At 41.6% G+C, this 14,504-nt stretch overlaps 1 protein-coding gene and 1 pseudogene across 6 annotated transcripts in view; one reads left to right on the top strand and one right to left on the bottom strand.

The window, feature by feature from the left end:
- The window catches only part of REXO1 (RNA exonuclease 1 homolog), a 123,797-nt gene that overhangs the window by 77,019 nt on the left and 32,274 nt on the right, over nt 1–14,504 (bottom strand). For 5 of the 6 annotated variants that reach the window (XM_085885602.1, XM_085885599.1, XM_085885598.1 and 2 more), the window contains exons 6-9: nt 12,938–13,075; nt 12,455–12,590; nt 11,595–11,714; nt 1,054–1,194 (exon numbers count right to left, since the gene is read on the bottom strand). In XM_085885602.1, coding sequence (XP_085741728.1) covers nt 1,054–1,194; nt 11,595–11,714; nt 12,455–12,590; nt 12,938–13,075 — 535 coding nt within the window. The remainder of the gene's footprint in view (nt 1–1,053; nt 1,195–11,594; nt 11,715–12,454; nt 12,591–12,937; nt 13,076–14,504) is intronic. The other variant, XM_085885603.1, reaches the window with a different exon arrangement.
- Nucleotides 3,738–4,681, top strand: LOC147025043 (uncharacterized; annotated as a pseudogene).

A 14,504-nucleotide genomic window follows, 5' to 3' on the forward strand; every position in this document is an offset into this window, starting at 1 on the left:
ATGGCCAAGTGGAAGGCCTACTTATCGCTGGCCCTGCTCGTGGCTGTTTTTAACTTTGTCTGTGGACCATCGCCACTGGTGCTGCTACTGCACCTGGTCTTTAAAGCAGACATCATTGTATCAAGTCCTACGTCCACTCTGCGCATTGTAAAGAAAAGGGAAGTCCAACCTGCATTATTGTTGTAATGTGAAAGTGATCTGGCGTACCTAGTGGGTAGTATTTGAGCATTTATTTCTCCATTGTATACAAGTTTGTGTATCCCATTCTCCCTTCCTGTGTCTTTTTGACTCGCTTGGTTTGTTCCGTTATTATAGCATCTTGTTGATTCTTTTCCCTATGCTTTTCATTATAAAAATAAATTATTTAAAAGTTAAGAGCATGTTTCAGCCATTGCTTTCCGTGTAGGTTTGCCGTTTCGATTCATTTGGGTGACCTTGGAGAATGGTAAAGGTAAAGTAAAACTGAACAGTGCCATAAAAGACCGCTTGGACCATCTGTCGGGCCATAAGGTCCCAGCTCTGAGTAATTCCGTGTTAACGGGATACTTGGACGCGACAATACTAATCTTTGCACCTAAAATCCTCCACGGCACTGCTGGGCGGTTTATTTCGCCAACAGTGAGACACAGAAACATGGGGGATAATAAAATGAAAATAAAATTATAAACGGCAGGTGGGAAAAACATGGAAACCTTTTCAATAGGACATGGCAATTTAAACTAAATTAATCTTGATTATCGACAAAGGAAGTATGTAAATGTGGCAGTGTGTACAGTGACAAACACAAAACAGACTCCATTTCATTTATTCTTTGCCCTGAAGGTGCCATCGATACACCATAGCAAACACTAAATACACCGTCGTCATTGTGGCTGCCACAATTTTTAAGGTGCTGCAGGGAAGTAACTGACCAAAAAATAAAAATGAGAAATAAATAAAATGTCAGCGTCAACCCCATGATCGATTCCAAAATTAGGGTCAGTCACGCAACCGGAAACAGACTTTTGGCCGAATGCAAAAATACAACTTGATTTACAAATTTCATGTACTCACGGTCACCAAGTGGCTTCTTCGTGTCTGTTGAAAATAGCAAAGCAATACCAGGGCGATCAGGATGTGGTCGGGGATAGCCATTGGCTTGTAAATCTTCCTCTGTCAGAATATATTCCTTTAACCTGTTGATGAGGCTCGTTTCTGCAAGAAGTTGAGAGATAAGATAAAGTTTAATCTCAAACAATTTCCATGAATGAATCAAGCTCTGTGAGAATTGATCATGTCCAATTTCCATGACAACCTTCATTGGTGATGTTCAGGTATTGTTCTCTTAAAAGTGTTTCTGGCAGTCCTGAACCCTGCATTAGTACCCTGGGGTGTTTGGAAACCCCAATTTTTTTAAATGTCCCGTTTTCTATAGATGTGCGCAATAATATCCATTTTCTCCGCAGTAGCTTCACGATTCTGTGTGTTGAGTGCGCTCAAAATTTTTCATGGTCCTGTGGGAACTCTTGTGAGAGGTAGACGTCATTTCTCAGTGGGCAGAGAGACAATACCTCAGGGTACTAACAAGGTACTGAAAAAATAAGCCTGAAATTCCTAAGGAATTCTTAGAGACAAAGAATAGATGTAATTATGACAGCATATTTGGTTTCACAGACAAAATGACACGAGTTTCATACATCCCGCAGAGTAAGAAGGAGAACAATGTTCTTGTCAGCAGCATGCACTATGATGACAAAATTGACCCAAATTCTGGAGGTAAGAATAAACCAGAAATTATCAAAAAGAAGGTTCCCTGCATGCCCAATGCCCCCACAACCCCACTCGTCACAGGGGGCAAAGAGATGTGCATTCTCTCCCAGGTCACGCGATCATAAAGTGAAAACAGTGTGTAACCAGTGTGGTAAACATGCGTGGAAAGAACACAGCAAGTTGACTGTCAGTTGCATTGAGTGCCAAAATAAATATATCAGGTGATTAAAGTGAGTGATGAGAATGTTTCTGCTGTAGCTAATGAGTTTTGATAAATTTTGTTTTCTATTATTGTCTTGATGTATTTATGTACTCGTGTACTATGAAATCAAACTGAAATAATTATATGTATAATCCTGCATACGTTCACTAAATAAATGAGTTGAACTTCATGCAAGTTTTGCTTACATGCTTCTATTCATTTTAAAAATTTAAAAGTTGAGGTGCTCAAACACCCCAGGGTACTAACGGCGTAAAAAAAAACCATGGTACGAACGCAGGGTTAAGGAACTGCCAACACACCAATGCAACTGGTAGTTCATTTATGGAGATAGTGCACAGCAGGCTTAACCATCCTCTTCCATAAAATCGTCCACTATCTCTTCACATCTGGGCAAAGACTGCCTGTGACTTGTTTTTCAAAATTCTCACATCACATATTAATCAGTTCATACTTTCATGCCTCCAGATATCTTGCCCCTCATCCATCCCCGTTTCAGTAATTCTGGAAGTGAAGTAATTGCACAAAGTAGCTTATATTGTCCTCCTAAAAAGTTGTGTTCTCTCTACAAATCTCGGAATTGATGCGTTTTTCTTCTTCAGATGTGCCAGAGCTCAAAATCATGTTCACGTGAGGTCCAATTATGACAATCTCTCATCCTGCAAAAACTTAATGGAAGTTGGCAAATTACATCACTGCGAGTTCATGCACTTCATCGACTTCTTCATTAATGAAAGACAAAATTACATTGGACAATGCTCTTACTTAGGATGAATGTTTTATCAGTCTTGTCTTTGGAAAACATATTTGGACTCCACAAGCCAGGGGGGGGAAAAACAGGGTAAAAGGTGATAGAGGAGAGGAGGAAACAGTCACCCGCAAGTTCGAGGATTGGGTTTGGTTTGGTTAGGTAGGGTTAATGGTGGTAGAAAATATTTCAGCAAGGAATGGGATGGGGTGCACTGCCTGCTTGAACCCCTTGGAGGGAAGAGTGGGATTAACATCCTCAGGAAGGATTAACATCCTCACAAACAATAGAAAAGAGGAACAAAAGAGTGGAGATGTGCAGCAAGCCTGGATTTTGGGAAACTAATCAGGAGGGGGTTTACTGGAAGAAGGCATACATCCTTGGCTTGCTGTGGTAGGTGTTGGGAAGGAGAGGGAAAGGGGGGGGGGTCAGAGGGCTGAGCAGGAAGAGGGTGCTAGACCGGAGGAGAGGCAATAAATACAGGCGACAGACATAGCTGCAATGTGAGAGCAATCGGTCTTGAGCTTTGGCCTTATTGCCGGAGGCCAATAATAGTGAGGTTTCACATTTGGTGGCCAAAATGATGCACATCTTCAGAATTCTTCGGAATCATTTTGGAAAATGGCCGCCAATCTACTTTAACAACATGGGATATCTGTCATTGTTATTCTCTTTGTAGGTTTCTCAGAGGTGATAAATACTCCATGTGATGTGCATTTACAAAGGAAAACAATACAAATGTCATTTGTGTTGATATATTATATTTCCAACCATTGTATTGGGGGGAAAAAAGGTCATTTTTATGGGAAAATCCATTTTCGCACACAGCATCAGTGACAGGTTCAGAAGTATTTTGTTGTGGTGGTGGTAGTGGTGGAAGTGGTGTTGTAATTTGTAATATTGGTGTAGTAGTAGTAGTAGTAAGTAGTATTAGTGTGGTAACAAGGTTTGTGTCTTGTGTCTTTGCAGAATATGGAGTGATAATCATCAGGAGCGGAGTCAACACGAGCGGCAGTGACCATGTCAAAGAAGTTCCAGCTAGTGCATTCTTCCATGGACCGTGCGTCACAAACTGGGAACTGTGTGCCATATGCCAGGAGGACACAGCAGAGTCCCTTGCTTGCCAAGAAAATACGAAACACCCAAACACAGGGAGTGGGTACAAGACACTGGCCGGGAATCTCATGCAGTATGGAGAGTTGGGCTTACTACCCGGAGCGCTGCAGCTTGATAGACTTGATGAAGGAGAGGGCATCGAGGCCGCACTGGTTGCTCACAAAACTGTCTATCATAAACGATGCATGCTTCGTTTTAATACAACAAAGTTGCAAAGAGCACAGAAGAGGCCAGCAGGAGGCAGCTCATCTGGTGAAGGCAATGCTGTGCCAGGAAAGCGCAGCAGGTTACTCAGTGCAGAATCAAGTACCTCTAGTCAACCCTCATGCTTCTTCTGCAGACAGTCTGGTGTGGACACCTTACATGAAGCCACCACCTTCAAGATTGATCAGCGTGTGCGGCAGTGTGCAACACAAATTGGAGACCACGAACTGCTGGCACGGCTCAGCATGGGTGATATGCGAGCTCTTGATGTCAAGTATCATTCCAAGTGTTTAATGTCTCTCTACAATCGCGCAAAGTCCTCTGTCAATGCTGAAGACAAGACTGGTCATGAAAGTGTGGTCTCTGGAATTGTGCTGGCAGAACTTTCCCTTTACATTGAAGATACTCACCTGGAAGAGGACACATCTCCTGTATTCAGACTTGCCGACCGAGCAAACCTGTACGTGAACAGAATGGAGCATTTTGGAGTTCCCTTTTCAAAATAGAGTAAAGTATGTAATCTATAATGCAATTTTTGTTGATTCCAAACCCATTGAATGTGATGAATATCATTTGACTCTTGTTCTCCAGGCAATAATGGGTACTTTACAGCGAAAAGTTTCAGGAGAGCAGCAATTTACAATTCAAATAATGACTTTTTTACCGAAAATACTGGCTCATAATATTTGAATATGCCTTTTCCAGGTCAATTTACTGAATTTTATACTTTCCTTATATCTACCACCAATACAATAAGAAAATAAGAGCATATAGCCAATTTCGCTAAAGTAGAATGGCGGCCATTTTGGAAAATGGTCGCCGAAGCTGACCAAGACACAATCTCGGGTGGCTCCATATCGAGAATTGTTCGGAATACATTATTCTACATGTATACCAATTTTGGTGCTTTTATGCAAATTTAAACAATTGATCTGAAATATCAGACTACGCTGCAGGACTATATTCAGCTTTCCTTGCTTCCTTTACACAGGTAAACCACTGGCATTACAGTATAGTTATATAACAAACATGAAGACCGCAGAAGTACGACAATGCATTCTTAAATACTTGGCCACTGGATTTCTTTTGCAGGACATTTCCAAAGAGCTTGATTTTACTATATTTTAGTTTTAATTCACCATAATTAGTGCACACACAAAAGTAAGCACAAACCCTTTTGTAAAGTAGCAATGCTGAATTGCTTCAAATACTGCACTATAATCACCAATGTATTTTTCATACACGTAATTGGACAGACAATTTTGATATGTAAAAGAATAAAATGCAAATTAAAAGTCAAATTTTATATATGTCTATACATTTGGAATACACAATATCTAATATATAAAGCTCTTTCCAACCACTGACTCACTGACTGATAGTAAAGATCAGTACCTTCCGGGTGACGAAGAAAGCTGAAATTTTACGAACCAATCAACATCGAAGCCGATACACCGGGGGAAAAAAACGAAAACAGAACCATCGGAAAGCATCCCAAAATGAAAATCTAAATAAATGAAGAAAATAAATGCAGGCGAGCGACCCAAGACAATAGGGTCATTCCATGTCAAATCATCAAAGAATCTGTCGTCATCTCTCAGATTTTTATAAAACTTTGGGAACCAATTGGGACCCATGAAAAACGGCAAGAACTCAAATATTTTTGCTAACAGCCTCTTAATTAGTGAGATACAGACTAACGAACTTTGGACTAATTAGCACGACGTCGCGAATTCAAATGGCCATATCTCTAAAAGTATAACACCTAGAGAGCTGGTTTTGGTGTCATTTTAAAGGTATTTTCATGCCCTATGAATTTGTCTGGGCAACATTTTCCTACCTCCAACCACAAAAAAGTTATCACAAAATATAAACTTCAATCATGAATCCCCAAAAAATGTATCCTTCAAATTTCCTCAAATTCATCCCAGAGGTACCTTATGATGTCAAGAAGCTTCCACATAAATTTTGTGATGGGCACTCCAATAGTTTCTGAGATATGAGCAATAATGTACATGTACGTATGGCATATAGGTTCGAAAATCAGCATTTGTAATGTATTATACCAGGGGTCGGGAACGTTTTTGACTCAGAGAGCCATTAAAGCAAAATATTTGGAAATCTATTTCAGTGAGAGCCATATAATATATTTTAAGACTGAATTCAACTAAATGTGAGTATAATAAGCCTCTGAATTTATTCTTTTAAATAATGTTGTTATAATACTCACCATTAATGGGACTTCTGGTGCTGCATGGATTTGCTGATGGCTTTGTAGTCTGGTTGGTACTTGGTGAGGTTAAGCTTCATGCAAGCGTTGAGGCTTTCATCCATTAGACATGATCGTAGGTTGGACTTGATGTTTTTAAGATGTGAGAATGACTGCTCACATGCATACGTAGATCCAAATAAGGTCAATACAGCAATACTCACACGCTGCAGTGTGAGGTATGTGACAGGAAGCGCGTTCCAAGTTTTGATAATCAGCTGGTCTTCGGGTTGAAGTTTTTTCATTTCTGTCCACATGTGCTTGCTCGCCAACTCCGCTTTCTGTCGTGCGATTCTTTCCAAATCTTCATTCAGTGACTTGAACTTATTCACCCACATGTCTGAGGCCTTCAGGTCAGCCACTTCTGCTTCAAAATCTCTGACGGAGACACCAGGAATGTAACTCAGGTCGGCTGTGTTCAGTGAACACTCGTTTGGATGGGTGATGAACTTAAAAAGACGAGTGTGCTCACGAAATTCTCCAAAGCGTGCTTTGAATAACTGTAGGAGACTGGATGCGAAGCCAGCTAACTGGTGGCGATCAAAGTTTTGAGTGGGCTCACTTGCTGTACATGCATCTTTAAATTGTCTCAGTTTTTCAAAATGTAGTAAACGACCTGTTTCAAGATCCATGATAAAGAGCTCCAGCTTGTTTTCAAAAGCAAACACGGCTTGTTGAAGGGATAACACTGTATTTCCAATGCCTTGCATTTTCACGTTGAGCTGGTTCAGATGTTCAGTCATATCCACGAGATAGTAAAACTTGAGGAGCCACTCACTTTCGGCTAGCTCAGGATGCTCAATCCCTTTCTTTTCAAGGAAAGTCCGGATTTCGTTCAGGCAAGCCGCGAAACGGCAAAGCACCTTCCCTCTTGACAACCAACGCACATTGCTGTGCAAAAGCAGACCGTGATAGTTATTTCCAACTTCATCCAGCAGTGTTTTAAACTGGCGACCATTTAAGGCTCGGGCAACAATAAAATTGATCACACGAATGACCAGCGACATCACTTCGCCAAGCTGCCCATCACACATCTGAGCACAAAGTGCCTCCTGGTGTAGAATGCAATGGAAACTTAGGATGGGTCTATTTTCATGTTCACGGAGAAGTGCCACAAATCCTTTGTTTTTCCCCACCATACACGGAGCACCATCAGTACACACTGAGATAAGTTTATCCAGAGGTAGATTTTTTTCTTGAGCGAACTCCATGAAAGACTTGAATAAATACTCACCTCTTGTGGACCCTTTTATTGGCAGAACAGCAAGACTTTCTTCGCGCAGTGTATCATCAGCAGCATATCTTGCAATCACACTGAACTGCGACAAATGGCTTACGTCTGTTGACTCATCCAAAGCCAGGGAAAAGAACGGTGCTATATTTATGTCCTTCACTTGCGTTTCCTCCACTTGGTTTGCCATCATGATGGTACGATCATGAACAGTTCTTGCCGACAGAGGCATGTCTTGTATCCGTTTGATTATCTTGTCTTTGTTCGGAAGATCATCAAAAAATTCATTGGCTACATCCAGCATGAACGTTTTAGCATACTCGCCATCTGTGAATGGTTTTCCGTTCCTCACTATTGCTAAAGATCCAGCAAAGCTGGCGGAATTATAGTCACCTTGCCGGGTCCATACGCGGAGTTGCTGCTGGCTGGCTTGCACCCTGCTCAGTAGCTCTTGGCACGCTTTCTTTCTGCTGTCTCCCACAGGGTATTTTGATGCAAAGGTAGCATGGCGCGTGTCGAAGTGCCGCTTTATATTCGACCGTTTCATCGATGCAATTTTGTCATTGCAAATTAGACACACCACAGAACCTGCTCTCTCCACAAAGGTGAATTCTTCGGCCCATTCGTCCTGAAATGTACGATACTCCTCATCCTTTTTTCTTTTCGCCATTTTCTTCGTCGAAGGGTGAGCTTTGAGCAAATGAGAGAGAGGGAGATGTTGACCCAAGTGAGTCTGGCTGGCCTGCGCACGGGCTGACATACTCGAGAGGTGTGGCGCGGCCGGCCGACTCTGAGATGCTGTCGCCTCAGCGGTGGCGCGTGATTGGTCGAGATGAATTCCGTGACGCGTCTCGGCGGCGGCACGTCATTGGAGGAACCGAAATCACGAGTCGCCTCGGCCGCATGACTGGACGAAACAAAAACCGCTTCAGCCAATTCGGAGGCGTTTTTTTCTTCTCTCCTTCTGCCAAGTTCAGCCCTGCACGTGAATGAAGCACGACACCATTCAAACTATAGGTAAAGCTTCCGCGAGAAATGTTGGGCTTTGAAAGTTTCAAACTCCAATTTTATCTGCGAGCCAGATGCAATCATCAAAAGAGCCACACCTGGCTCGCGAGCCACACGTTCCCGACCCCTGTATTATACAATCAATAAGTGAGTTCAAGTACACAGTGTTCACTAACCTGACTTAGGCTTTCAATTTCCTCTTCAATGCAGCAACAGCAGCACTTGTTTCTTCCCCTCAGGCCCAGTTGAAAATGAAAGTATATGATACTTCAAAGCAATTGATGGTCGTTCCCTGTGTTCCCTGTCATGGCTAGGTTAGAATGATTGTATAATACATTACAAATGCTGATTTTCGAACCTATATGCCATACGTACATGTACATTATTGCTCATATCTCAGAAACTATTGGAGTGCCCATCACAAAATTTATGTGGAAGCTTCTTGACATCATAAGGTACCTCTGGGATGAATTTGAGGAAATTTGAAGGATACATTTTTTGGGGATTCACGATTGAAGTTTATATTTTGTGATAACTTTTTTGTGGTTGGAGGTAGGAAAATGTTGCCCAGACAAATTCATAGGGCATGAAAATACCTTTAAAATGACACCAAAACCAGCTCTCGAGGTGTTAAACTTTTAGAGATATGGCCATTTGAATTCGCGACGTCGTGCTAATTAGTCCAAAGTTCGTTAGTCTGTATCTCACTAATTAAGAGGCTGATAGCAAAAATATTTGAGTTCTTGCCGTATTTCATGGGTCCCAATTGGTTCCCAAAGTTTTACAAAAATCTGAGAGATGACGGCAGATTCTTTGATGATTTGACATGGAATGACCCAATAGGGAAGCACGGTGAGGCCAAAAAAAAAATGTTGCATTGGCGTAACGGGTCACTGAAAAATAGGGTAGGTAGGTAGGGATTTTTTTTTTTTAATAAATCCCTCCCAAAATCTCCCTCGGCTCGAGTACCCCCCCTTTTTGTCGGCGACCCCCCCCCCACTCAAAAAAAAAAAAACTAGTACAGTGAACCTTGCCTAAATCGAACTTGCATAAGTCGAATAATCACTTAAGTCAAAGATCTTATCAAGTTCTCTTCTCTTTATATTCTTTTGTTTTTACACCTTTAAATCTAAGCTATTTCTTCAGTCCTAACAGATTCGACTTAGACAAGGTTGACTGTAGTTTTTACAACAGCCAGTGGAGTACTGTCGTACATGGTAGACAAAGCATTGGAGGGGCAGAGCATTGTTCACGAACAACACTCTGCCCCTCCAATGCTTTGTCTACTGAGTACGACGGTACACCACTGACAACAGCTCTAAGATGTGTAAATTCTATCGTCAGATGCCAGGAAATCCCATATGAAGACCCTTTAAATATTTTTTTTTTCCCTGGGGGAGGCCCCCCAAACTTCCTGCTGGGGCTCGGGCCTTTCGCCTTTGGCGGATGAAGCCCCCCTTTCCCCAAGATCCTGAATCAGCCCCTGCCAAGCCTGAGATATCTCAGGCACCATCTCCAGGGGAATACACAAGATGCTGGTTTATAGCCTTTTCGGTGCTGTTCACACATATATCAACATTTTTAATAGCAAATACAGTGAACTCTGCCGAAGTCAAACCTCTCTAAGTCAAATAATCGCCCAAGTTGAAGTAATTTTTTTTTAACAAATCATGCAAAACATGTCTTTACCTCTGGTAAGACAAATTTCTTTTAAATCGAACAGATTTTTGTGGTCCCAAGAGACGACGAAGCGATAACCGAAGTCGTCTAAGATAGACACCTTTTCCGCCGCCAAAACGTCCGAAAAGGACCCTCCATCACTGCTAGACGCTTGCACGGAGGAAAGTATTGGAGCAGTGTCACAATTTACATCTGCAATTCCCTGAATGATATCTCAAAGCCTCGCATCTTTGTCGCATTTTCGTAAGACGCTGAACAGTTTTTAGGCCCAAGCATGCCAGTAATCTTTGATAGAGTACGCGGCCATGTTGGAAACAACAGACGACGTACTGATCGAGCGAGGCGCAATATCTCTCCCTCGTACAGATGATATGCAGAGCCGTTTCGCACACACACACATACACGCAGCGAGCTAAACTGACATATGCATAGCGCAGCGTGCAGCGGGTTCTGTCCGAAACACTTCTGGGTTTTTGCGATCGCGATCGCAATCAACAAGATACTTGATGTCGATAAAAAAAAACCGTAGGGTCGGCGGAATTTTTAGGGTCGGGCGGGTTACGCCAATGCAACATTTTTTTTTTTGGGCCTAATTTTGCATGCCAACAGATATTGAAGCCAATACACCAGAAAGAAAAAAAATCACAGAACTGTCGGAAAAAATCCATAAATGAAAATATAAAGAAATGAAAAAAATTAATGCAGGTGAGCGACCCGAGACAATGGGGAAGCACGCTTGAAAAATCAATTACAGGTGAACGACCCGAGACAATGGGGAAGCACAACTCGTTATTGTTAACACATTGTGTAAGCATACCCCACTAACACACACACAGACACACACACACACACACACACACACACACACACACACACACACACACACACACACACACACACACACACACACACACACACACACACACACACATATACACACACACACACACACACACTTTTTGTTTTTAAAGAAAAAAATTAAATCTAATTGTATTAGACAGTTGTTTTCTGGAGGCTACAGATAAGAATAACAAGCAAACTGTTCAAGCATTACATGTTCTGAGAGCAAGCGAGGTTTTCAAACCAAGCCAACACAGATATACCCTGCAGGTGTAAAACAATGTTTTATTCTTCAAAAACCCACAATTGACCACAATCCTATCTACACACCAATTATCTATCCTTCTCTGCATACAATATTGAAGTAAAACAAAATACAAACTCAAGTTTTCAATTAAAATTTCTTTCTTGAATGAAGAAGAAAAAAAAAATAGATCAAAATGTTTTTTTATTTAAATTTAAAAAAGACAAAAGGTGAAGATTTAGTATCTGACAATGCAATGGAAGAATGAAGGGATCAAAAACTCACCATTCAGATCATCTACTGGCTTTCCCCGACCAGAACGATTTATTGTGAAACTCGTTTGAGCCGCAGCCTTTCCCCCAAGTACAGCCTCATGGGATAGATGACGTCGTGGCATGCAAGCCCCTGCAAACAAAATGCGTTGGAAAAAACGAAAAAGGTAAAAGGGGTGGGGGAAAGCAATGTGATAAACAAAAATAAATTGATTGAAATAAAATTAGAACAGCAAAGCCAGCCGATGCCCTTGTCTATATTTTACTATTGAAAATGAGATCACAGTATTGCAAACATGAGACAATACGACGAAGGAAAGTGAGCATGCTGCAAAGTGCAATGAGATTGGTGGTCATCAACATCAAACTCCTCAACAAGCATCAAGACCAACCGTAAAATCATTTGTACAGAAACAACCGTGGGCATCCGAACACATGCTTGGCCACACCCAAAATTTCATCACCGCAGCTTACAAATGGTAATTAAGATACAGCTAAAAAGCCATTTGGCCCACATATTCACATCCCAGCATTCCATACCAACTGCAGATGGTGCTATTTAAACAGCTAATCCCCCAAGTGGATTGCTTGGTTAGGGTCCCAGAACAATATGGTCTACCCTCTTGAAAGATGCCACGGGATATTTTTAACTACTCCAACCACAAAGCAGGAGGGAGAGCCAGCTTTATGCCCGTTGTAAGGACAATGAGCTCTGAAATGCAGCAACTGTCCCCAACAAGACTTGACATCAGAACGACAGCTTTTACTAGACTCAAACTCTCCCAGAAATCGAACCAGAGCAGACAGCTAAATATTGAGCAAGCAAACAAATAAGCTATCCACATCTTGTGTCCAATGATCCATTATTCGTACCTAACTTACTGCTGGCAGGCATTGGACGAGTTGGGGAAGCCTGAGAGCGCAGCTTCTTCAGCGTGTTTACTGCCACGTTCAGATATATCGCCTTACTCGTGCTTCGCTCGTACACAGTTTTCTCTTCTGACAATCCCTGGGCACAATAATACGTTTCACATAAAGCACTGCTTTATCTGCTCTCTGAGTTTCTTCACCAATACCAAAACATTTACTGATACTATTTCTACATTTATAAAAACATTGAGATAAACTTTCAGGAAATTGCTTCTGAAAAATGCATCACACATACATATGTGTGTGTGTGTGTGTATATATATATATATAATAATATATATAATAATATATATATATATATATATATATATATATATATATATATAATCGAACAATGAGGTTCAGAAAAAGAGGTTACCACTTATTATTATTATTGATTTGTCAACATAATCAACTTCTCCAAAAGAATGCAAAAGGTCACCTCACCTTATCAAAAGCCTCATGTTCTGGAACTTTTTGCTTGAGGAACTCATCAATAAAGGTGTTGAGGTATCGCTGACGAACCACGACAGGTACTCTGGCAGTGCTATCAGGCACAATGATTGGATGCTTCAGGTTTTGCCTCTGCATACCATCAGAGCAGGAAACAATCGGAGGAATATGGGATTGAAGCCTGGCCTGAAAATTGTTTCCAAATCGACACGATTATCAAACTTAATCAAAACCAACCAATTTGAAGCAAGAGTGGAGTTTCAGAACTTGCTCTCCAAGTGGCTGAATTGGTAATCAGTTGAGCACCAAACAACTGAGGTTTCAACCAATTATGTAGAGTAGCTCTGAATTTTGGCAGTGGGTCTGACGCAGCAAATAATACAAGTCAACAGCAACAAATACACAGCTACACCACGGTCACAATTACAATAGTAACAGTGAGCTAAACTGTTAGCTGTTAAGCTCCTCCCAAAAGTAGCAGTTGGAAGTCACATCAACAGACACAACAAACAATGAAGTCAATGGTGTGTTTGTGTATGTGTATGTGTATGTGTATGTGTATGTGTATGTGTATGTGTATGTGTATGTGTATGTGTATGTGTATGTGTATGTGTATGTGTATGTGTGTATGTGTGTATGTGTGTATGTGTGTATGTGTGTATGTGTGTGTGTGTGTGTGTGTGTGTGTGTGTGTGTGTGTGTGTGTGTGTGTGTGTGTGTGTGTGTGTGTGTGTGTGTGTGTGTGTGTGTGTGTGTGTGTGTGTGTGTGTGTGTGTGTGTGTGTGTGTGTGTGTGTGTGTGTGTGTGTGTGTGTGTGTGTCCTTATGCAACTTTCAAAACTTTGGATGTACAAATCAGAAGAGAAAACTATAAATGGCATATGAAAGCATAATTCATAAAGTTTTCATAAAATAAATTATCGAGGCTCGTTTTCTTTTTGACCCCCATGTTTTTGCAATACATCGCTCATTCCAGTTTCCAATTTGTTGAAAACATTCTCGTTGCAGCCAACTGATTTCATGAATTGTATTTGTAATCCGAGCCCAAAGTTCACCCAAAGAATGCGGTTTTGATGAGAAAACAGGATGAACACAAAGTAGTCCAATGGGGACAAGTCAGGAGAATGAGGTGGCCAAGCAATTGGTCAGGGTCCACTGATGCACATGTCTGGGAAGACGTCATGGAAGAACTCATAGATTTGAGGCAGAGTGCAAAGGATCACTGTCTTGTGGGAAGAGGGTGGTAACTAAAAATTTTAATTGTAGTTTAAGGAGAAAGAATTTCTGCAACATTGCAAAGCAATGCTGAGCATCATTTCTTGATTCTTCAACAAATAAATGACCAATATAATGAGTGATTTCATACGAGACGGACTTTTGCTGTCTCTTTCAAGATGCCAGAATTCCTGATTTTTGTTTGTCCCTCTGCCCTGAGCGAGTCGTCCGTGCCCCTCCGCCCTGAGCGAGTTGTCCGCGCCCCTACGCCCTGAAGGAGTCGTTTGCACCCCTACGCCCTGAGCGAGTCGTTCGCGCCCCTCCGCCCTGAGCGAGTCGTTCGCGCC

This window comes from Eptatretus burgeri, chromosome 6 (genome assembly GCF_056783735.1).
Source record: "Eptatretus burgeri isolate ZD-2024b chromosome 6, Ebu_testis_v1, whole genome shotgun sequence".
Taxonomy (NCBI): Eukaryota; Metazoa; Chordata; class Myxini; order Myxiniformes; family Myxinidae; genus Eptatretus; species Eptatretus burgeri.